Source organism: Carlito syrichta, unplaced genomic scaffold (assembly GCF_000164805.1).
Source record: "Carlito syrichta isolate Samal-C Ts95f unplaced genomic scaffold, Tarsius_syrichta-2.0.1 Scaffold314133, whole genome shotgun sequence".
NCBI classification, from domain to species: Eukaryota; Metazoa; Chordata; class Mammalia; order Primates; family Tarsiidae; genus Carlito; species Carlito syrichta.
Window position 1 is genome coordinate 136055 of NW_007258229.1, and position 26308 is coordinate 162362.

Below are 26308 nucleotides of genomic sequence, written 5' to 3' on the forward strand. Positions count from 1 at the left end.
GTCGATATTTTTTTAATCTTACTTAGTAGTTGCTTTATACACACTTGTACTCCTGTGTTGGGTGCATGTATGTTTCGGATGGATATTTCTTATACCTCTTAACATTATGTTGTGTCCTTTCATATCTTTTTAAATTTTTGCTAGCTTAAAGGTTGTTTTGACTGCTATTAAGTTCATGACTCCTGCCTTCTTTTGTGATCCATTTGCCTGGAAATTCGTTTTCCATCCTTTAACTTTGAGTCTGTGCATTTCCCTTGTTGTGAGATGAGTTTCCTGGATGCAGCAAATTAGTGGGTCATGGTTTTTTATCCATTTGCCATTCTCTGTTTTTCTTTAGTGGTACATTTTGTCCATTCATGTGCAGGTTGATTTTGAATGTGCTTGTTTATCCCCATTATGAGGTTCTTATCAAAAATTTTTTGTTTGTTATCTTTCAACTTTGGGGTTAGTGTGTGTGTGTGTGTGTTTTCAAATTTGCCATTACAATGTATTCTTTGTTGATTCTGTGTTCTTCTTTTCTCTTGGGAAGTGTGTAGTCATTCTGTTTTTTTCTCTTTTGTGCTTAGTACCTTTTTAAGTGTCTCCCATAGAGCTGATCTGGAAGCTGCATAATCTCTTAGGAATTGACTGTCTGGGAAGGATTTTAATTCTCCATTGCTGATGGAGCTAAGCTTGACTTGGCAGGAATTTCTTGGTTTAAATTGTTTATCTTTGTAAACTTTGAATATTGGACTCTAGTCCCTTCTAGCTTGTTGTGTTTCTGCCAATAGGTCTGCTGCTATTCTGATTGGTTTTCCCCTATAGGTAGTCTGACCTTTCTCTCTTATTGTTGTTAGGATTTTTTTTTTTTTTTTTACCCACTTTGGTAGGCAAATTACTATGTGTCTAGGGGTTGGTCTTTTCATTTGATGTCTTGCCAGGCTTCTCTGTATCTCTTGTGTTAGGATGGTCGTATCTCTGGTGAGATAGGCAAAGTTTTTGTGACTGGAATACCAGTCAGGCATAGGCATGGTTTCTTGATATAATCACATGTTTTTTGTTCTTTCTTTCTGAGTTTTCTTTCTATGTTTTTTACAGAGCGCATTAATTCCATGTTTTGGGTCTTCAAGTTATGAGATTCTTTCTTCTGCTTGATTAATTCTGCTTTCCATGCTTGTCATCTTGTTATTTATTTCCTGGACGAAATCTTTAATGGTCAAAATTTCTGTTACAAGTTCTTTCAGTGTTGCATCTTGTCTTTCATGAGTCTTATTCACTCTTTCCATTCGTTCCCTAATCCCTGTTGTAATCTGGGGCCAATCAGTGGTGCCTCCCATTGTTTGGGCTCTGATGTCTGATTTTTCAGGCATTTTCTCTTTGTTACATGGGAAATTACCTATGTTCTTCCATTGATATTTTCCTCATTTGTGACAGATCTCTTTCTTTTCTCTCTAGTTCCGTTATTCAGTTGCAGTGGGAGAGGCTTTCACTTTTGAATTTGTTTTAAACAGGTCTGTGGGTGGGAAGCTTTTTTCTTGTAGTTTTGAGAGTCAAATAAAATGGAGGCTGGGGAGCTTTGATTCCGAAACTAATTGCAAATCATAATGACTGTGGTAGGGGTTCCCTGAGACCCATTCCCTACCACCACTCTATATGAGTAATGCTAAATGTGTACCCCCTGAGTCCAAGATACAATAACAGTGACAAGGAGAACAAAGAAAAGTAGAATAAAATAAGATGGACAAAAATTTTAAAAAATAAAAAATGAAAAGAACAAAGGCAGAAACCAAAGCAAATAACTATTCACACATACACACAGAAACTGAAACCAAACCAAACTGGAAAAAAAACCCCAAAAAAACAGGACAACTAAATACACACATGCCCAACCCAATATGGGAAAAAAAGGAATTCAAATCATACCCTCACACATACATTCACCAAGACATTAAACTAAAAAGGAGAAAAACCAAAAAGCCAAAACAAACAAAAAATAAACTGAAAGATGAACACTCAATCATTTATATAAACATGTAAACAGAAAACAAAAAAAGTAAAGAAGAAAGTAAAAAAAGAAAAGACAAAAAAATAAGTTGAGGGGATTTTAAATCAAACCCTCACATACATATTTTTGCACAAAGGTGAAAGTAAAAAAATTTAAAAAACAAAGAAGCACACAAAAAACATGCCCTCTTGAGGTTCTGTAATTGTTTCTCTCTGCTGCTTGCAGGTAAGCCCCTCTGCTGTCTTCTGCAGAGCTGCAGCCTCATTCACAATCTTCCCAGTGTCCTGCCTGGGAAAGGAGGAGGAGGCAGTGGGAATGGGTGGAGCTTCAGTCCTTCCCACTTACTCTTGTATGGTCGAGTTTCTCCTGGGGAGGTGTGGGATTGTCTCTTCCCCAGGGGCTGGCAGGGGATGGAGGAGCCAGCCAGGTTTATCCTGGAGTAGAGTACTCCTATTGTGGCTGATGTCCAGGTTCTGCCTAGGTTTGTCCCTCTCAGCTATGCCCCAGCCATGCAGTTCTGACTTTCAGAGGATTGCAGGAGAGGAGGGGGTTGGATCAGCTCTGGTTTCACCACTGATCTCTTTGTTGGTCTTCCTCATCTTTTTCTGGTCACATTCTTCGTTCCACGGCTGAATCAGGGTAGGAGGTAGGTACATGAAATGAAGGAGGAAGAGTACATGAAACGAACATAATTCTTTGGTTAGAGAAGGTAAATAATATTGTATGGTACCTCTACACTAAGTTTCTTTGCAGGTAATATTTGGGGATTGAGTGATTATCCAGGCCGCCTGAGGGAGTTTAAAGATGTTGTTATTCCATGTTGTTATTCCTTCCTCCTGCAAAGCTTGTTGTGCATGTTCCTTTTGTATTAGTATATACAGATGTTCTACCGAACATATTGTCCAATTAATAAGGATGGTCATGTTATACTGTTGGAGATGAGTCCTGTTAAATAGTCTTAGCATATCCTTTTGATAGCTTAAGGTATTTTTATGAGGAAGTATCAAAGTTGGAAGCCATTGGGCGTTAACAGTAATGGCCTCCTCAGTGTCGAGCCCAGTGTTCTTTAATTTGTTGGCCAGGACTTACAAATTTATGGAATTTACTAGTCCCATTTCTGACCCAAACCCTTCCAAGAGGGTATTATACCATGTCGCCTCTGGCGAGCACAAGGTGGGATAATTGGGAAAGTTACATTAAAGTGAAAGAGCACCTTTTTGACCATAACTGATACATTGACTCATGATTTTGGAATCCTTACCACTTGGGGTATCTGAACTGTAATGTTTGGGGGTTTATTTACAATAATCCAAATATGATTTGCCCAAGTACTTCTGTTAGTAATTGCAGTTGAATTTGAACATAGTAAAAATTGGGAGCTATTTACAGTAAAAGTTAATTCAGTTGCATGACACTTAGCTATTTGGTCTTCTAAATTCAGTTTCCAAGTAATAGGATTGGCTAAACTCATATTAACTAGACAGCAAGATATATTTACATATGAAGATATACTAATTGGAGAGGAACCTACTATAATAACCCTCAAAGGAACTTTGCCCTTTCAGGCTGTGGTATTGACTGTTGTTATATTGGCAATTGTACAAGAAGTGTTAGCATTACAGGTGAAATTGTTTTGCTGGCGTGGCTTAGTTGCATTCTTTCAACTCCATCTGTTCTGTTACTGGATAACTTTATTCTGGGGGTTCATCCATCAACGGTCAGGTATAACAACACAAGAATAAACTAGGTACGATTAAACTACCTAGTTTATTACCTAGTTAGTGGGCAGCATCTGTGGGAATTTTTGTCCTGGCATTATTACTGCCACCACATTATTATTTCCTTGAGCTATTATTTAGCCAGGCTGAAGTGTGTCTCCTGGGTGCCTTTTTATCCATGCTTTGACTCCAGACTCATTAGTAGATCCAAAACCACCTACTTGGGATATTTAGTGCTCTAGGAACTTGTTCTCATATAACATTTTTATAGGGGATTATTAGTAATTGAGCTCTTTCTTCTATCTCCTACATTAAAATGTAAGGTTTTTTAAAGATGTATTATGTAGATTATTTTTATTTCCCCTACATAGTCTGAATTTATTATCTGTCCCATAAGTTGTATTTTTTTTTCTCACTGAATTTAGCAGCTATTTGCCCATAATATCCAGAAGGCAACTGAATGCCCAATCCAGTATTTATCGTGACCTGTTCCAGAGGATTAATCCAAACAGTTTCTAAGATTATATCCAGCTGAGCCTAAAGTACCTTGATATGGGACTTGTGCTTTATCAGAAAAGATCCACCACTTTATGGTACTTGACTATATGCTTTCTAATCTGTAGATTAGGTGTCATCATTCGGGCCAAGGGAGTACTTTCTCCCAAGGGCTGATTTATTCAGCTGCTGTAAGGCCGTAAACAGATGATCTTTCCAGTGTGTATAGGCGGCATTTCCCAATTTACGTAGTTTTTCTTTTAGCATACCATTCATCCATTTTATTAATTCTGCATCTTAGGGATAATAATGAATATGATAGACCCATTCGAAGTTATGGTCCTCACAATATTAATCTATTAATTTCTCTTTAAAATGATAACCATTATCACTTTGAATTTGGGATGGGATTCCATAATATAAACAGATGATATCTAAGGTTCCACAGGTATTTTTCTGATTGGCCCGCCGGTATGCACAGGCGACTAGGACTCCAGAGTAGGTATCTACACAGGCACAAATGGACTGACATCCCCTTGAGATCGCAAGGGCCCCACCTAGTCAGTTTGCCAGGTTTGGGCTGTGCCTTCCCCTGATCGAGCTCCCTTGTAACAGCTCAGGGAGTAGCCTTTTTACTCTCCAGTTGACAAGCTGAGCATTCATCCTTAGCCTGCTTTAACACTGATAAAGGGATGCTGATACCCCGATCCTGTACCCACCTGTGCATAGCAGAAGATCCTAAGTGGCCTGATTGGTGATGTATTCATTTTGCCAATGCTTGCTCTTTATGTATTTGGGTTTCATCCTGATTGGTGATGTATTCATTTTGCCAATGCTTGCTCTTTATGTATTTGGGTTTCATCCATATCTACTACTCTAGTAGCCAGAGAGTTGGGTTTGGCGTGGTACTCACATTCTACCGACGTTTTGGAGGCATGGGCATTTTCATGAAAGACAGAAACATTTGTAACTTGAACCATATCCCAGATCTCTTTCCATAATTCACTTCCACATAATAATTTATCTTGTACTCTTCATTATTCTTCATGCCATTTAGGCATTCAAGTAACCAACCCCTTAGCCACTGCCCAGGAATTGGTAAAAAGATGGCATCGCTTTCCCTTTTCATAGCTGATAGCCTAAAACACTGCCTGAAGTTCTGCAGATTGACTACTCTTTCCTTTCCTTAGGGTATCTAACACCATTCCTGTTGCAGGGTTATAGGCTCTTGCCTTCCAGCATCATTTATGGCCTATATACTTAGCAGTTCTGCTGTTGTTCTTCAGGCAATGATTCAAATCCTTGATTTCAAGTTACTTTAGAATTTTCCAATTCAAGGGGAGGTTGATGTTCATAACCCTCATTAACACTGGGCATATTAAAGATATGTTCATGTAGGGTCAGGATGCCGGAAGGGCCTGTCTTAGCTCTATTCTGTATATACCACTTCCATTTGATTATACTGGCTTCCTGAGCATGACCAATTTTGTGTGATACAGGATCACTTATGTTCCATTGCATAATTGGTATAGCTGGCCTTAATAGTACTTCATGATTCACAGTTAACTGTTCTGTCTCTACTAGGGCCCAATAGGCAGCCAAAAGCTGTTGTTCGAAAGGGGTGTAATGCTCTCCAGTCTCAAGCAGTTTTTGTGACTAAAATCCCAATGGTACACTCTGAGCCCCCTGTTTTTGCCACAAACTCCAGTTAGCATGCATGCTATCAGTAGATACCATTAGCTCCACAGGCCCATCCTCTATAGGCCATAGATCCAAGGCCGTTTGTATAGCTGCTTTGGCTTTTTTAAAGGCTTGATTCTGACTGGGTTCAATCAAACTTATCTTTTTTTCCTAGTTACTTTATGTAGTGGTTGGAGTATTTGCCCCAGATGGGGAACATCATTCCTCCAGCAACCAAACAGTCCAATGAATTTCTGTGCTTCCTTTTTACTCTTAGGCACTGCAAAATCTTCTGCTTTGCTTTGGGGAGGATAATCCTATGCACCTCATTCCAATTGATTCCTAAAAATTTTACGTGCTGACTTGAACCTTGTATTTTGGCAGGGTTGATTTCCCAACCTTTTTCCCACAAACAGATCATTATGCGCTCTAAAGTATCATATACTTGTTCTGAGGTGTGCCCCTGTATTAAAATATCATTAATATAATGGACAATTTGTATATCCATGGGAATAAAATAGTAATGTAGGTGTTCTGCCACTAATTTGTGACATATAGTAGGGCTATGTTTATATTTTTGAGGCAACCAGGTAAAGGTGTATTGTCTACCTTGCCAGGTAAAAACAAATTGATTCCACTACTATGAGGCAATAGGAATTGTAAAGAAAGCATTAGCTAGATCGTTGACTGCATACCATTGACCTTTATAGGTTTGGATCTTCTCTGTTAAAGTTATAGTATCAAGAATGCAGCAGTCAGTGGGGGAGTCACTTTATTTAATTTCCTGTAGTCTACAGTCATTTTCCAGCTACCATCTGATTTTTTAACAGGCCATATTGGATTATTCCATTCAGTAGTAGTAGTTACCATTACCCCAGCATACACATATTCTTTTATAGTTTCCCCAATTTCTTTATGACCTCCAGGGATCTGATACTGCTTATAATTAATCACTTTAGATGGGGTGGGCAAAAGAATAGCAACAATATGCAGCTTTCCTACCATTACACTACTTATTTTTAGGGGTAGAACAGCAAATCTGTGAGTGTCATCTGTTAGATTTAAAGTCAGTCCCCTTAACATGTCTATTCCTATAATATATTCGGGTCCCAGTCCATTTCAGCACATGCAATAACAGCATGTACTTTCCTCTTGTTAACTTTCCCTTTCCTTTTCTTATACTTATATTGAGCACACTGGATGGCAGCTTTTTCGGCCACTGTCTGATAGGTTCTAACTGGTCTCCTAAGATATAATTTTGACACTGTAGCATAGCAAGCTTACTCTGTAGTTCTGCATTTTCCTTTTCCAAGTTACATTTTTCCTCTATCAAAGCATGCTTACTAAGACATATCTGACAGTATGCATGTAACAAAATCCACCCCCGCCGCACCACTCCCTGTAGTCCCTTCCCTTTTTCCAACGGGACAGTCTGCAATATTTCAGTTACCCGTGCCGGCTCAGCGACTTGTAAAGGCACATCCCAGTTTTCAGTTAGTACAGTACACTTCTCCCATTCCCTGGCCAAACTAGAAAAACAGCCAGGAATTCTCCTAGGCAGGAATATCACAAATTATACATTTAACATCAGATTTCTTAGTAAAGAAAGGCATGTTTGGGTGGCTCTGCGGATCCTGCCGACTATGCCAATTTGTGACAGCAAGGAATCTGAATTGCCGTGCACGGTCTAATATTAATTGGACTCGACCCGCAAAGAACACCGCCACATGCCAGCTGAAGAAAATTAAACAGCTTTATTTAGAGATAGAAATATATATTAGTAAGGAGGAAAAAGAAAGAAAAGAGGGGAAAACACTTTACCACCGTCCTGCAATCCTATCTCGGGGAAATTCTCATCACTCAGACGGGGCCAGCACCGGAGACAGCATCTCCCAATCAAGGATCGAAATCTCGAGCTCTCCCTTGCTGCTCTTTCCCATGCTATGTTCAGATGAAGAGGAGCCCCTCTTGCTAACAGAGCAGGTGTCTATTAATTAACTCAGGACTCATGAACTTGCTCTTGGCTAGGGTCTGAGTCCAGTTTCCTGATAAATCAAATGTTCCGCCAAAAACACCTGGTTTACAGAACATTTGGTTTACTTTCCTTGTCCTGGGTGGGTAACCAAGCTGCCCGAGCCAAGGATATCTGGGGTCATCCTCCTCTCATGCACACTGCATTCCCCTTGTCAACTCTCACTCTATTTTCCCTACCCATTCACACCATCTCCCCAGAAGTCTATATAATGTTAGAATCAGTTTGCTGATATGCAAAGTAACTGAGTTTTTGATTGGGATTGCATTGAGTTTAAATATCAAGTTGAAAAGTACTGACATCTTAACAATATTTAGTCTTCCTATTCATGAACATGGCTTATCTGTCTATTTAGATCTTCTGAGACTCTGATTTCCTTCATCAAAGTTTTGCATTTTTGCTTTTACATATCTTATATGTATTTTGTTAGATATATACCTGAGTATATAACTTTTTTGCTCCTAATGTAAATTTTATTTTAACCTACAAATTTACTTGTTATTTCCAGGATTTGTTTTTGTTTGTTTGTTTGTTTTTAAGATTCTTTGGTATTTTCTAAGTAGATAGTTCTAGGCTTTGTGAACAAAGACAGTTTTATTTCTTCCCCCCAATTGTATACCTTTTTTGCTTCCTTTTCTTTTATTGCATTTACCAGGACTTCCAGTACTGTGCTGATTAGAAGTTGTAATCAGCGCTTTGTTCCAGATCTTACGGGGAAAGCATCCAGTTTTTCATCATTACGTTTGACATTAGCTGTAGGTTTTTACAAATGTTATTTATCAAATTAAGGTAGTTCTCTTACTGTTAGTTTATTGAAACATTTTTTTCCCCAATAATTTTTTTTCTTGATCGGCATAGATAATTTTTATTGATCTTCAAGTTCATTAACTTGGCTCTCATTTCCATGTTACTATTGTGCCATTGCTGTGAAACCTTACTTTGGTTATTGTGTTTTTCCATTCTGCTATTCGTATTTGATTGTTGTTCATCTTTGATGCCTTTACTGAGACTTTCTGTCTTTCTGTTAATTTCACTTATTGGAGCATTTCTATTCTAACTACTTTAAAAACTTTGTCAGATAATCCTAATATCTGTGTCATCTCACCAGTGACATCTATTGATTGTCTTTTCCTGTGTATTGAAATTTTCCTGTTATGTTGTATGTCAAATAATTTTTAATTGCATTCTGTATATTTGACATGTTATGAGACTGTTTTGTTTAAATACTGAAGAATGGTGATATTTCAGTTTCAGCAGGTCATTCATCTGTTTGGGTTTAGGTCACAAACTCACATTAGCCTTCCATGGGTATGGTTTCAATGTCAGTTTCTTTTTCAAAGCCTTTTCAGTGATATTTGTGTAACACTCAGTAGACAGTCTGGGATCTAGAACATGATCTGTTTCTTATTGAGTTCCTAAAGTCTGTATTCTTCTTTAGACTAGATTCACATTGTGCACAGCTTGGTGGTAAACTTAGAAATTCGTAAACAACATATCATATTACTACCCTGAGCTCCACTATCTTCAGTTTTCCTGATACGTTCTAGTTCCTTACAACTACCCGGTTTGGTCCTTTGGCCAGAAACTGAACCTTTAGTTACACTTCTCTACTATATTCTTTTGATGACTGCTCATATCCAGGGATAAGCAGACTCTGCATCTTTTGTAAGAGGCAAAACAAAGTATGGCAAAGTTGTAGATTCCAGAAAATATTAAGAATTGGGCTATGAATACACCAATCTACAGATATTTATGGTAGAATAGAAAGAACACTTTATTTTGGTGTTAAAATCTAGATCCTGATATCAACTATTTATTTCTTTGTGACTTTGCAAAAAGTTTTGCTATGTAAGTGTTTTCTTTCTTTAAGTGAAGTATACCAACTCACTGAATTTTGTGAGAAATAGATGAGAAAATTATATGCAAAGTTCTTCTAAGTAAATGCTATTTACTTTTAAGAGATATTTGATAATGTTGATAAAACTGCTATTGTAATAAGCAAAATTGTTAGGCAAGGAGATGAAATTGTCTTCCAGGTTATGTATCAAAGTTGATTAACATTTCAGTAACAGACTAGTAATGATAATTTAGAAGAAGTAATTATTGAAGTGTAAAATATTTTGTTCTCACTGATTCTTCAATTTCTTAGTTTGAGGGTTTATAAACAGATATCTGGTAGGAGACAAAAATAATAACTGCAATTCTGGGTACTATTTCTGCTTTACTTTGCCTTACTTACCCTTTTTTTTTTTTTTTTTGAGTTGGAATCTCACTCTGTCACTCAGACTGGAGTGCAATGGCCGCTCCCGGCCACCGCAGCCTCGACCTGCTGGGCTCCGGCGATCCTTCTGCCTCAGCCTTCCAAGTAGCTGGAACTACAGGCGCGCGCTACCACGCCCGGCTGATTTTTGATTTATTGTAGAGATGAGGTCTCGCCAAATTGCCCAGGCAGATCTTGAACCCGTGGGCACAGGCAGTCCACTCACCTCAGCCTCCCAAAGGCGCAGAATTACGGGCTGAGTCAACGAGCCCGGTTTTGCCTTACTTATCTTAAAGCAGCTTAATAATACCTTATATTTATATAGCATTTATAGTTTTCAAAGTCATTTTGCATAAACAATTTTGACTGTAATTGGATAAATGTTTTAATTACTTGTGCATCTCTCTACAGTAAGAGAAATAATGTGGTGTACATATCATTTATTGTCAGACTGAAGAGTGGGAATGAAATCTCTGGTGACATTTAATAGTGAAAGAAGGCAATAACTTTCATAGGAAATGCTAAGAAAGGGGGTGCATATATTCTTCCTAACTCTCCTCATCCATGGATAGGTGTGCTTGAGCCAATCATAGCTGCAAGCAGAATAGATAGTGCTATAGGAGTATGAGGTACCTAGTCCCTATATTGCTCTATTTATGTATAAAAATTAACTTGTCATAGGGAACAAACTTGGTTCCCAACCCCTAGTCTTAGCAATGTTTGGACAAATGAATGGTCTTATTGCTAACACATCCAGAACTTGATTTCTAGAAGACTGGGATCATTTAAATACCAACAGCTGGAATTAATTTGAGACTTTATAGCCCTTTTTGTTGAGCCAAAATATTGTTGACTTAACTCAGGGGTTACATTATAACCATGGCTTTTCAAAAGACAGAAGTTTTATTTGTCAAGCCTTTCCAGAATTATTTTTACCATGTATATATAATTCCTAAATTTGGAAGGAAAAAAGTAATTTTATTCTTAATAAAATAATGACTCTGAAAGTGATCTGGCTCCCTTATTCTTTAAACTTCTGTATTTACGAGAGGGGAACCCCCCCCCCCCCAAAAAAAACCAAATTATCTTTCCTCCAGATCAAACAGTCAGCCAAAGTTTTTATCTGGAAGTTTTGAGAAGGTTGAGTTACAATTTGCAAAAGAAACATCCCAAGTTGTGGCAGACAGGTGACTGGTCTTTCTACCATGACAAAACACCTACCCATACCACACTGAATGTTCAGCAGTTTTTGACAGAGAACAGCATGGACCTTGTGCCCCAACCTTCCTATCCACCTGATCTGTCCCCGAGTGACTTTTTTTTTGTTTCCATGGATGAAAAAAGTCCTCAAAGGGAAATGTTTTGCCAGTGTGGGAGAGGTGAAACAAAAACGGCAGAAACACTAAAAGACATCAAAATTGATGAGTTCAAAAACTGTTTTGAGCAGTGGAAAAAGTGTCTTGATTGGCAAATTACATCAAATGGAGAGTTGTGTGAAGGTGATTGAAGCTTAAGCATGTAAGAATACACAATTTTTTATAAATAAATTTTAAGTTTTTTGGGATCTCCCCTTGTAAGAGGTATCAAAATTGATGAGTTCAAAAACTGTTTTGAGCAGCGGAAAAAGCATCTTGATAGGTGTGTTGCATCAAATGGAGAGTCCTTTGAAGGTAACTGAAATTTAAACAAGTAAGAATAAATAAAAAAATTTTTATAAGTAAATCCTGAGTTTTTTGGGTCCCCCATGTATTATCAGGTCTGTAATGTGATGGTGTAGTATCTTTCACATAGTATATCCAATCATTATAAGACGGTTAGCAACCTTCAAAAAGGAGACCATATGAGAGCCAGAAACAAACTTATAGGAAATTATTTAGAATCAATATATAGCAAAGAATAATATTGTAGCTTTTTTTTTTTAACTCTTTTTCTTCTAGTATAAATTTGCTATTTTTCTTATGGCTCTGGACTAGAAATGTAATATATAAATATAATTAGGATTTAACTGGATTTCTAAGTTGTTTACAGCTGTATCAATGTAAAAACCAAACTACAAATAGATAAGTATCTAACAAAAATAGATTGGTGTTTCTAACTTAATGTGTTTATTTTTAAGCAGGATGTTAGAAATATTAGTATTTTCAAAAATGTTAAATATAGAAAGCTATGCTCATTTTACTTTGTATACTTTCTTTTTCAGGGTTATTGGAGAAAATATTCTACTAGAAAAAGGTTTCTGAAATTGAAACATTATTCAGTCATCCTACAGTCTAGGATAAGAATGAGAATTGCTGTTACTTCTTATAAACAATATCTTTGGGCTGCAGTTACCATGCAGAGACATTGGCGTGCTTGTTTGAGAAGAAAACAAGATCAACAAAGATATGAAATGCTAAAGTCATCAGCTCTTGTAATCCAGTCTACATTCAGAAGATGGAAGCATCGTAAAATGCAGTTACAAACAAAAGCTACAATAATATTGCAAAGAGCTTTTAAAGAATGGTATTTAAGAAAACAAGCTAAAGAAGAAAAGTCTGCTGTTGTCATACAATCATGGTATAGAAAGCACAAAGAATTACGGAAATATATTTATATTAGATCTTGTGTTGTTATCATTCAGAGAAGATTTCGATGCTTTCAAGCCCAAAAGTTATTTAAAAAAAGAAAAGAGTCCATACTGACTATCCAGAAATACTACAAGGCTTATCTGAAAGGAAAGATTGAGCGCGCCAAGTATCTTCAGAAACGAGCTGCTGTCATTCAACTACAAACTGCTTTTAGGAGAATGAAAGCTCGTAATTTATATAAACAAATTAGAGCTGCTTGTGTTATTCAGTCATTTTGGAGAATGAGACGAGACAAAGTTCAATTTTTAAATCTTAAGAAGAGTGTCATCAAATTGCAGGCACACATAAGAAAATATCAACAATTACAGAAATATAAGAAGATGAAGAAAGCAGCCCTTATAATTCAGACTCATTTCCGAGCTTACATTTCAGCCAGGAAAGTTCTAGCATCTTACCAGAAAACACGTTCTGCTGTCATTGTTCTACAGTCTGCATATAGAGGGATGCAAGCTAGGAAAATATTTATCCACATCCTCACATCTGTTATAAAGATTCAATCATATTATCGTGCTTATATTTCTAAAAAGAAATTTCTGAGCCTAAAAAATGCTACAGTAAAATTGCAGTCGATTGTCAAGATGCAGCAAGCACGTAAACAATATTTACACTTAAGAGCAGCTGCACTGTTTATCCAGCAATGTTACCGTTCCAAAAAAATGGCTGCACAAAAGAAAGAAGAATATATGCAGATGCGTGAATCTTGTATCAAATTACAAGCTGTTGTTAGAGGATACCTGGTCCGAAAGCAGATGAGATTGCGAAGAAAAGCTGCTATTTCACTACAATCTTATTTCAGGATGAGAAAGATGCGGCATTGCTACCTGAACATTTATACAGCAACTGTTGTCATTCAGAAATACTATCACGCATACAAAGCACAAGTCAATCAGAGGAAGAATTTCTTGCGAGTCAAAAGAGCAGCTATTTGCTTGCAAGCAGCTTATAGAGGTTATAAAGTACGCCAGCTAAACAAACAACAATCTATAGCTGCTCTTAAAATTCAAAGGGCTTTTAGAGGCTATAGAAAAAGAGTAAAATATCAATCTATACTGCAGTCTACTATAAAGATTCAGAGATGGTACAGGGCACACAAGAGTCTTTATAATATAAGAACACAATTTTTAAAGACAAGGGCAGCAGTGATTTTTATCCAGTCTGCTTATCGTGGCTGGAAAGTTAGAAAACAGATCAGAAGGGAACGTGAAGCTGCAGTGAAGATTCAATCTGCTTTTAGAATGGCCAAGGCCCAGAAACAGTTTAGATTGTCAAAAACAGCAGCATCAGTCATCCAGCAACATCTGAGGGCATGGACTGCAGGAAAGAAGCAACGTACAGAGTATCTTGAGCTCCATCATGCTGTATTGATACTTCAATCCATGTGGAGGGGAAAAACGCTGAGAAGACAGATTGAAAGGCAACACAAATATGCTGTCATCATACAGTCATACTATAGAATGCATGTACAACAAAAGAAGTGGAAAATCATGAAAAAAGCTGCTGTTCTGATTCAAAAGTATTACAGGGCTTATAGTATTGGAAGGGAACAGCATCGTTTATATTTGAAAACAAAAGCAGCTATTGTTACCTTACAGTCAACTTACCGTGGTATGAAAGTGAGAAAAAGAATAGACGTTTGCATCAAAGCAGCAGTCACAATACAGTCTAGATATAGAGCTTGCAAAACCAGAAAGAAATATGTAACCTACAGGGCTTCAGCTATTATAATTCAGAGATGGTATCGAGATATTAGAATTACAAACCATCAACATAAGGAGTATCTTAATTTAAAGAAGACAGCAATTAAAATCCAAGCTGTTTATAGAGGTATTAGAGTTAGAAAGCATATTCAACACATGCACATGGCAGCCACTTTTATTAAAGCCATGTTTAAAATGTATCAGTCAAAAACAAGATACTGTACAATAAGAACAGCAGCTATTGTAATTCAAGTAAGATATAGAGCATATTATCAGGGTAAAATTCAGCGTGAAAAGTACCGGAAAATTTTGAAATCTGTTAATATTCTTCAGGCAAATTTTAGAGGAGTAAGAGTTAGACAGACTCTAAGACAGATGCAGATTGCAGCAACACTCATTCAGTCAAACTATAGAAGATACAGACAGCAAATACATTTTAATAAGTTAAAGAAGGTAACAAAAACAGTACAGCAAAGATATCGAGCAGTGAAGGAAAGAAACATACAATTTCAAAGGTATAACAAATTGAGACATTCTGTAATATGCATTCAGTCTGTTTTTAGGGGAATGAAAGCTAGAAGATATTTAAGAGATATGCACGTAGCTGCAACACTTATTCAGAAGAGATATAGAACTCTAATGATGAGAAGAAGATTCCTGTCTCTCAGGAAAATTGTTGTATGGATGCAGAGAAAATATCGGGCAAATCTTTGTGCAAAGCATCACTTACAGTTCCTTCAGTTACAAAAGGCAGTTATTAAAATCCAGTCATCATACAGAGGATGGATAGTAAGAAAAAAAATGCAAGAGATGCACAGGGCTGCTACTTCCATCCAGGCTACCTTCAGAATGCATAGAGCACATGTAAGATACCAAGCTTTGAAACAGGCCTCCTCTGTGATTCAGCAGAGATACCAAGCAAACAGAGTTGCAAAACTGCAGAGGCAGCATTATCTCAGACAAAGACATTCTGCTGTAATACTTCAGGCTTCATTCAAGGGTATGAAAACTAGAAGACGTTTGAAAGGTATGCATTCCTCTGCAACCCTTATTCAGAGTAGGTTTAGATCATTAGTGATGAGGAGAAAATTCATTTCCCTCAGAAAGGCTGCTGTTTTTGTTCAGCGTAAATATCGAGCCACCATTTGTGCTAAGCATAAATTACACCAATTCTTACAGTTACGAAAAGCAGCCATTACAATACAGTCATCTTACAGAAAATTGATAGTAATGAAGAAGTTACAAGAAATGCACAGGGCTGCGGTTCTCATTCAAGCTACTTTCAGAATGCACAGAAGATATGTTACATTTCAGACTTGGAAACATGCCTCAATTCTAATTCAACAATATTATCGGACATATAGAGCTGCAAAATTGCAAAGAAAAAATTATATCAGACAATGGGATTCTGCTGTGGTCATTCAGGCTGCATATAAAAGAATGAAAGCAAGACAACTTTTAAGGAAAAAACACAAAGCTGCAATCATAATACAAAGCACATATAGAATGTATAGGCAGTATTATTTCTACCAAAAGCTTCAGTGGGCTACAAAAGTAATACAAGAAAAATATAGAACAAATAAAAAGAAACAGGAAACTCTTCAACACAATGAGCTTAAGAAAGCAGAGACTTGTTTTCAGGCAAATTTTCAGAACATGGACATAAAACAAATGCAGAAACAGCACCAGGCTGCCATTATTGTTCAGAAGCATTTTAAAGCCTTTAAAATACGGAGGCATTATCTCTATCTTAGAACAATAATAGTTTCTGTTCAAAGAAGATACAGAGTACTAACTGCAAAGCGTACCCAAGCCGTTATTTGTATACAGTCTTATTACAGAGGCTTTAAGGTACGAAGGGGCATCCAACGTATGCGCCTGGCTGCCACATCAATTCAGTCATTCTACCGAATGCACAGGGCCAAAGTTGATTATCAAGCAAAGAAAACTGCAATTGTTATTATACAGAATTATTATAGGTCATATGTTAGAGTAAAAATGGAAAGAAAAAAGTTTTTAGCAGTTCAGAAATCTGTACAAACTATTCAGGCTGCTTTTAGAGGCATAAAAGTTAGACAAAAATTGAAAAACATGTCTGAGGATAAGATGACAGCCATGGTTAACCAAGCTGCACTCCACTGTTTCAGAACTAAAACTCAGTATGAAGCTGTTCAAAGTGAGAACATTATGATTCAAGAGTGGTATAAAACTCCTCTACTTGCTTATTCACAGGAAGCAGAGTATCATTCTCAAAATAGGGCTGTAGTAACAAGTCAAAAAACTTTCTGTGAAATACTCACAAGAAAACTGGAAACACAGAAATGTGCTGCCCTACGAATTCAGTCCTTCCTTCAGATGGCTATGCATCGAAGAAGATTTCTTCAGCAGAAAAGAGCTGCTATCACATTACAGCAATATTTCAGGGTATGGCAAACCAAAAAACAGTTTTTAATGTATAAAAAAGCAGCAGCAGTTTTGCAAAATTACCACAGAGTCTTTCTGTCTACGAAGTGTCAGACAAGTTTATTTATAAATCAGTAGTGTTATCATTATTCAAGCTAGAGTGAAAGGATTTATACAGAAACAGAAGTTTCAGGAAATTAAAAATAGCACCATAGAAATGCAGGTTTTTTAAAAATTTAAAACTGTCAACCTATTTTTGGACTGATATTTGTTAGAATGTATAAAATGAGTTTAAGCAAATCATAAAGAATAATACTTAGTTGAAGTGACCATTTTACTTATCTTCTAAAGTGCAACATTTTTGAGAATAGAAAAAGGACACCAATAATAATTCAGTTAAGATAGCACAAAACCTGGATTATTTTGACCATGGTCACCTTAAACTTAGTGCATTTCAGCACTCTTAGAAGAACTTTGAGAAGATGGGAGCATTCTATTTAGCAAAGGTGTTTTTTAAGTGGAAAATTTAAGCTTGGTTGAATTTTTATTCAATATAATTTAGGCCAAGTAGAGTAACTTTATTCCTCTCCTAATCTGTTAACCAGAGTTACTTAGGATACTGCACATACTTTATTCAGTGTTTAGCACTTTTGACTTCCAAAGTGCTTTCATATTATTTTGTTTGATCTATTCTCCAAATATGTAAAGAATATTATATCTCTTTTAAAATATGAGGGAAGGCCACGGTGTCTTAAGCTGTAATCCCAGCACTTTGGGAGGCCTAGGCGAGAGAATTGCTGGAGCTCAGAGGTTCGAGACCAGCCTGGGCAACTTGGTAAGACCTTGTCTCTACAATAAATCAAAAAACAAGTCATATGTGGTAGCGCACACCTGTAATTCCAGCTACTTGGAAGTCTGAGACAGAAAAGTCACCTGAGCCTAGCAGGTTGAGGCTGCAGTCGCCATAAGTATGCCATTGCACTCCAGCCTGGGAGTGCAAAAAATAAAATATGAAGGAACTGAAAATGGTTAAGTAACTTGCACGGACAGAGGCAGATCCAGGGACTCAACCTAGATACTTCAGCTATTTCTGTTCTACCTTTGATAACCTGCATGTGGTATGCTCATATCTTGCTGAGTTGCTGTTAAACTTAGAAATAATATTTTAATTCAACAAATGTCACGTGCTAGCAATGTGCCAAATACTCTCCTGGGTGTTAGGAATAGGCTGTAAATAAGATTTACTTAGTTGTTGTCCTCAAAGAACTGAACAAGGAAGACTAATTATAACAATTACATAATACAATTATAATACAAGAAACAGAGCAGGAAACTGAGCTAGTCTCAGTAGTCAGAGAATGCTTCCCTGAGCAAATGACATTTAAATTGAAAAGCTGAAGTATGAGTTGTAAATACCCAAGTAAAATGTATGGAAGGAGTATTCCATCTGCAGTTGGTAACATGTCAAAATCCAAAAACTAAAAGCAAAAAAAATGAAATAGGACTTGGTTGGCGACAGAGGAAGTAAATTTATGAATAGATATTTAAGACAGAAAATTTTAGTCTTTATCCTCCAGAGTAGGAGAAGTTTGGAAGGAGTTGTAACAAGAGGCTAGGATAATTTTTTTTTTTTTTAATTTCTATGACAGGAATATGGAAAATGGACTAGAAAGGGAGCAGGAAGACCAGATACTGGCAGTAGGCCAAGTGAAAGATAGTTATAGTTCAGTATAAGCTAGTGACAATGGGATTGTGGGAATTAGTTTGACTGAAAGGAGAGAATTGGCACTATATAGAGCGTATGCAAAGAAATAAGCCATGTTTATGGGTTAAGTAACTGCAGAGTTATTCTTGCACACACATAGGGCACAAAGGGAGGAATAGGTTTTTGTTTTGTTTTGTTTTGTTTTGAGTTGGAGTCTCACTCTGTCGTCCAGACTGGAGTACTGTGGCCGCTCCCGGCCACCACAGCCTCAACCTGCTGGGGATCCGTTGATCCTTCCGCCTCAGCCTTCCGAGTAGCTGGAATTACAGGTGCGCGCTACCACACCCGGCTAATTTTTTATTTTATTGTAGAGATGAGGTCTCGCCTGCCCAGGCGGTCTTGAACCCACGGGCTCAGACAATCCACTCACCTTAGCCTCCCAAAGGTGCGGGATTACAGGCTGAGCCACCGAGCCCGGCTCGGAATAGGTTTTAAGATTGATGCGTAGTTTAGTTTGGAGTACATGAAGTTTGAAGTACTTAACAAATGTCCCTTTTGAGATGTTTAGTAGGGCAGTTGACTATATCTGGAGTTCAGGAAGGTAGTATGAAGTTTAGAATTTGGTTTGTACATTATTGGTATACCATGATAATTAAAGTTGTGGGAGTAACAGGATCACCTTGAAAGGATGTGTGAATCAAAGAAGAGAGAGGTGCTGGGACTTGAGCCTTAAAGAATATAAAAATCCAAGGACATTGACAAGTGAAGCCAACATAGTATTCTGAGGGAAAGAAGAAAACTAAGAGACCGTATCAAGAAACCAAGGGTTGAGGGAGAAAGGAAGGAGTGATCAAATTCCAAACGCTACCAGGAAGTTTAGAATTGAAAGTTGTTAATTGGATGCATTAGGATTATATTCTGCTCAAATGACTGAAAAGTGAAAATAATAATCTTATGAAAATTTGATTCTTTTTTCTTTTATGGAATTAGCATTATAAAATATTTTATGCATGTCGTCTTTAGCAGATATCAGTGGTCTCAAACTTTACCACATATTGGAATCACCTGGAATCTTTATGATACGATTTTTATGATATGGGGTCACCACAGGCATGAAATTTTTAAAAGCTCCCTATTGATTCTGATGAACAGTTACATTTGAGAATCACTGGAATATACTGTATATTACTCAATACCTCTGTGTATGTCTGTGTATACACCCATATATAATGCATATACATGTACATATAATGAATTCAGGTTTACATAAAATATATATAACATGTAAATATATATATAGTATAAACATATTCAGTATTACTTATCTCTGTTATTATAAGGACTGATAGTTTTTAGTGCTCAGTCCAAAAAGTTGTAGCTTTCACATAAGCTTTTAGTCTGCTACAAGGTTGTCAAAATCAAGAAGTCTGACAGTCCTATTATAGATAGGAGCTCTCAGGATTCTTCTGCAGTATGGTCATAAAACCCAAATGAATATTGAGTGGGAAGGATTCCTCTTTCTCCCCAGGAAGTGGAGTAGGTCAGTGTGTTCATTTTTCTTTCTGTTCTTCCAAAGAATTGAGGTATTGCACATAATCTGACTGTTTAGACAAGCTGTTTTACATTTTATAATTACTGATTAGGGTTATGTTATGCTGGGCTGGCAGCCAGCCATGGAGTGTGATAAAGCACATAGTAGGTGTTTGCTCTAGTAAGCACCATTGTTCTCAGAGAGCTCACTATGTGTCAGAGTCAAATAGTAATGATGTAACTATATTTATACAATTTGGTTTTTTGTTTACATTAACTGTATCCTGTCTTTAATAGTGATTCTTTTCATTTCCAAAAAATAGACAACTCATTGCATACTCGTTACTTTTAATAGGCTGTGTGGAGGGCATATAAAGTCAAGAAATATTTATGTAAAGTGAAAGCTGCCTGCAAGATTCAAGCCTGGTATCGGTGTTGGAGAGCTCGCAAAGAATATCTAACTGTATTAAAAGCTGTTAAAATTATTCAAGGTTGCTTCTATACCAAACAGGAGAGAACACGGTAATATATCATGAAAGAGTGTGAGAAGTATATATGTGTATTAGCTATTGTACAAAATAACATTTATTTGGTTTTATTTTAAATATTTGTTAATGCTTAATTTAGATGTTTGGTTTTGTTAGTATTTTCTCCATTAAGGAAACAAAATATATCTCTTGAACTGTTTTTCTTTTTTGAGATAGAGAGTGGCCTTATAATTTAGTGAAAGACATTTACTTATACTTGATTAATTCAGATTCATAGGGATGAGAGTAAGGACAGAAGAGTAGGAAGTGAATATAAAATAATCTAGTTAATTGAGTATTGGTTTCCTTATTAGCTTTGGCCCATTTTGTTTGGTGATTTAGTTACTGGCAAAAAGTGTTTTCTCAACTCATTTTTCTTTTGAGCTCTGTATCATTCTCCATACTTTGTCATTAATGCTGAAGACCCTAATTACCCACCTGTCTGTGCTAATTGTATTTTCCTATTTCTAGTTTATTTTTTACACACACATTTTCAGAAGCTGTAACCAGATCATCTATGTTCTTTTATTTCACTATAAGAGTTTTCTTCTCGTCTTACTTTTTTTTTTTTTGGATAAAGATGAGATTTCACTGTGTTGCTGAGGCTGATCTCAAGCTTTTGGGCTCAAGCCAATTCTCCCACCTCAGCCTCTCCAAGGTGCTGGGAAACAGGCTTGAGTCACTGTACCTGGCAGGATTTTATACTTTACCATTGTTTCTGCCACTATCCCTTTTATCTAGGTTTTGTCTAGATCTAGATACTCATACTTTCTTTTGATCCTGTTCAAAATTCTACATCACATTTGAATCATAGAACTTCATATTTCTTAATCCACTGAAATATTGACAGTTGGAAAACTTATTTTTTCATTTTGACATGTATATAAGTTCTAATTGTTAGAATTTAAGTACTAATACTTTTCTTTCCTACTTTTGTTGTTACTTCCTTTCTTATATTTTATTATCCTCTATTATTTAAAGAGGAAAACAGTAAATATTTATTGACTAGATTCATTTTTAAATTGCTTTCCAATACCTACTTTTTAGGTTTTTGAATGTGAGAGCATCAACAATTATCATTCAGAGAAAATGGAGAGCTACACTTACTGCAAGAAAAGCTCGTGAGCACTTCTTAATGACGAAAGTAGGTATTAAAAAAACCCAATTCATTTAAAAAGAACTCTTTAGAAAACAGAAAACAAAAAAATTTCTAAGACCTAACTATGCATTTAAATTTCATAAACATGTAGTCCAGCCAATTAAAAATTATATTCACTCAAAAATACTATTTGCTAATACTTTTATATATATCCGTACAGATGTGTATATGTATATATTTATATCTGCTGTATTGTACCTTGCTTTATTATGCTTGACAGACATTGCATTTTTACAATTGAAGGTTTGTGGCAACCTGGTATTGAGCAAGTCTATTGTCATCATTTTTCCAATAGCATGTGACTCTGTGTCACATTTTGGTAATTCTTGTCGGATATTATGTAATTGAGGAATCTAAGGTGGTGGTATGCTATGTTTCTTGACACTACAACAGCTTCTCTCAACTGTTTATAATTAACAATCACTCTGCTCTTCATATTGTAGCTAGCATTTTTATTAAATGTGTTTGTCCTGTAGAGTTAGTCCTTGTACCCCTCACAATAAAAAGAATCAAAAGGATAAGAGGGAAAGAACACCAGATATCTTTTGATCTTGGCTTATACCTTCATTTTTGGCTTTAGACCTCTATGAGTTTAGAAATAATCACCTTTGTCATGGCTACTAAATATGGCATTCTCTAGCCGGGCTCGGTGGCTCACCTGTAATCCCGTGCCTTTGGGAGGCTGGGGTGAGTGGATTGCCTGAGCCTGCGGGTTCGAGATCCGCCTGGACAGTGAGACCTCATCTCTACAAAAAATCAGCTGGGCATGGTAGCGCATGCATGTAATTCCGGCTACTCCGAAGGCTGAGGCGGAAGGATCGCCGGAGCCCAGCAGGTCAAGGCTGCGGTGGCCGGGAGCAGCCACTGCACTCCAGTCTGGGCGACAGAGTGAGAATCCAACTCAAAAAAAAAAAAAAAAAAAAATGGCATTCTCAACCGGTTAATTATAATTATGCCATCTCATTTTACATTGAGAAATTCAAGGCCTTCTAGTGGATTTAAAGCTTTTTATATCTATGTATTAATGGTACTTGCAAATTTTCCTTTATAGAGACATCGAGCTGCTTGTTTGATCCAAGCACATTTTAGAGGATATAAAGGAAGGCATGTCTTTCTTAGGCAGAAATCTGCTGCTTTGATCATACAAAGATATATACGAGCCAGGGAGACCGGAAAGTATGAAAGGGTAAAATATATTGAATTAAAAAAATCTACTGTTATTCTACAAGCACTGGTGCGTGGTTGGTTAGTAAGAAAAAAAGTAAGTATTTTTAAGTAGAATATCTTAGTCTTATAAGATGAAAGTATTTATTGTTAAATAGTCTTTGAAATTTTGGATTTTGGAGAATAATTTCAGAACTAGTATAACAACTTGAACCCATTCAGCTGCTGGAGAGTTATGTAACAAGAGCACTGATTGTCAGATTTTTGTTATGATCCTAATCCTACTATTTTTCACAGATAGTCACCACCAAAGATGCAAAGTAAATTTTCTCTTAAGTAAAAACTTGTAACAAAAGAACTAAAAAAATATGAGAGAAAGTCTCCATATGTGAAAAGATCAATTGTTTTCAACTAGCTTTCTGCTACCACCAAAGCAACTCTTGAAGCTTTGCAGCTAACCATTCCCATGATAGCTTCCACGTCAACAAGAAATAATTTTTTTAGGGAGCTCATGGCATTTTAGCTTCCAATGTGAGAAGCCCTTATATAGACAAAATAACTATATTTGAATTTAAAAAGGAGAAATCTTTTATATTTTGTTCATTAAATACAAATTGGGTGTCTGAAGCCCAAAAATCAGTGTAGAAAGCTTATGCTACAAATCTTCTATTGGACTTGTGCAACACTAACTGGAGAAAGTAATTCATTTAATTTTGTCTGATTTAATGTCACCATCTCCAACAGTTCTGCTTGGAATACTGTAACCGTTTTTGAGTTTCAAATTTATCTCTAATCATAAGTACATTGCAAAGCCTTAATTAGTTGTCATTGGGCAGTCTAGTAAAATTAAGTGCTATTGTTATTTTTTAAAGTACCAAAAATATAATTTTGCTTTTTATATCCTGAATTATGAGTTATACCCTTGAAAATATTATATAATAAAGGATTATGATCACTTTGAATTACAATATAAATACTTGTAATAATTTACAGGTGATTTATTCATGCTAGTTTATATAATTTGATATTGAAGTTATACAAAAAAATAAACACTGATTGATTGACTGAGGAGTCAGATACTTGATTACTCTTTATTTTTATTTTTCCCTTCAGATTTTAGAACAAAGAGCCAAAATTCGGCTTCTTCATTTTTCTGCAGCTGCATATTATCACCTGTCTGCTCTTAGAATTCAAAGAGCATATAAACTTCATATAGCTTTGAAGAATGCTAAGAAGCAGATTAATTCAGTCATCTGTATTCAGGTAAACTTCTCTTTTACATTAAAACTTTATGGCACAATTTTTCTGTTAGAAATTTTTTATACATAATAAGTAACTTCCAAATTCCTTATGCCAAGGTCATATAATATTTAGCATTTTCACCATATAGCTGTTAGGCTGATTTGAGGGTTAGAAATAAATTGGTGTAGCCGGGCTCGGTGGCTCAGCCTGTAATCCCGCGCCTTTGGGAGGCTGAGGTGAGTGGATTGCCTGAGCCCGTGGGTTCGAGACCCGCCTGGGCAGCGAAACCTCATCTCTACAATAAATCAAAAAATCAGCCGGGTGTGGTGGCGCATGCCTGTAATTCCGGCTACTCAGAAGGCTGAGGCGGAAGGATCGCCGGAGCCCAGCAGGTCGAGGCTGCGGTGGCCGGGAGCGGCCACTGCACTCCAGTCTGGACGACAGAGTGAGACTCCAACTCAAAAAAAAAAAAAAAAAAGGAAATATTTATAAGGCATATATGTTTCATTAGTTGAAATGTACCAATATTACTTTATTAGTTGTGACAAACATCATAGTAATGTTAAGATATTAACAGGAGGGGAAACAGTATGAGGTTTTCAGGGATTCTCTGTATTATATTTGTAACAGTTCTACAAATTGAAAACTATTTTAACATAAAAAGTTTATTAAAAGGTTAGCACAAGGAAGCAGGGCTTGGTGGCTCAGCCTGTAATCCCACGCCTTTGGGAGGCTGAGGTGAGTGGATGGCCTGAGCCTGCGGGTTCAGGACCAGCCCGGGCAACTTGGCGAGACCTCGTCTCTACAATACATCAAAAACTAGCCGGGCGTGGTGGCGCGCGCCTGTAGTTCCAGCTACTTGGAAGCGGAGGCGGAAGGATCGCTGGAGCCCAGTGGGTCGAGGCTGCGGGGGCCGGGAGCGGCCGCTGCACTCCAGTCTGGGCGACAGAGTGAGACTCCGACTCAAAAAAAAAAAAAAAAAAAAAGAAAGAAATTGGTATTTTGTGACACTGAAATAAAGTTGTGAATTATTCTCTGATGTAATTGTACTCATTTACACTCCTACTAGCAAAGTCTTGAAAGTACCTGTTTCTCTATAGGCTTGCCAACATATAGCAACAGAAGACTGATTTTTGCTAATGAATGAGAAATGGTTTCTCATTTTTGTTTGGGATTTATGCTTGCTAGCAATTCTAAAATTGTTTTCATATGTGTTGGTTATTCGAGTTCTTTGTGTTCTGTGCTTTTTAAAAAATGTGGTGTTTTAAATTTACTTTGCCTGTTTTTCTGTTGAATTTTCTAATTATAATTTATAGGAGTTGTTTATATATTATGGAGAACAATCCTATTTGTTTATATACATTGATGTACATTTACTTATAAAGTATTTAGTAAAAAAATGCAAAATGATGCATATAAGTTGATAGAATTTATATAAATTATTAACAGAATGCAGTGTTGTACAAGGTTAAATATATCGTACCTGGGTCTACACATATACCTCCAGCATGGACTGGAAGGGTTTTTGCACCAAGTGGAACAGGGACGTTCTGCCACAGAGGAGATTTGAAAGATCTTTTGATATACTGTTCTATTTCTTTCATTTATGTATATAATTGTATATATGTGTTTTTTTTAAATCTGAAGTTAAAATGGAAAAAAATCATTGTATATTTTAAACAGAGATGGTATCGAGCGAAATTCCAACGAAAGAGATTTATTCAGAAATATTGTGGCATCATAAAAATTGAGCATGAAGTTCAAAAATGTCTGAGACAGCAAAATAGGGCTGCATCAGTAATACAGGAAGCAGTACGCCATTTCCTCCTTCGTAAAAAACAGGAAAAATTTGATAGGGGAATCACTAAAATTCAGGTAATTGAAGTTTGTGTGGTTTTAATTCGAAACTTTAGTCTGCAGTTAATCCATAGGATTTCTTGACAATTTATAAAAACATAGCCACCATATGAAAAAGCTAAGAGATTAGCCAATAGAACTACTCATACTCACTATGCTACCTTAGTTTCATTGCTAAGCTCTTTATTTTAAATTCCCTAGAGGGGGTTTATGATCAAGTAATAAAAA

General features: G+C 36.5%; 1 protein-coding gene across 1 annotated transcript in view; it reads left to right on the top strand.

Moving 5' to 3' along the window:
* Window positions 1–26308, top strand: part of ASPM (abnormal spindle microtubule assembly) — a 75019-nt gene that overhangs the window by 38844 nt on the left and 9867 nt on the right. The window contains exons 18-22 of the mRNA XM_008071162.1: window positions 20487–20653; window positions 21706–21802; window positions 22869–23078; window positions 24095–24244; window positions 25907–26098. Of these exons, the coding sequence (XP_008069353.1) occupies window positions 20487–20653; window positions 21706–21802; window positions 22869–23078; window positions 24095–24244; window positions 25907–26098 (816 nt within the window). The remainder of the gene's footprint in view (window positions 1–20486; window positions 20654–21705; window positions 21803–22868; window positions 23079–24094; window positions 24245–25906; window positions 26099–26308) is intronic.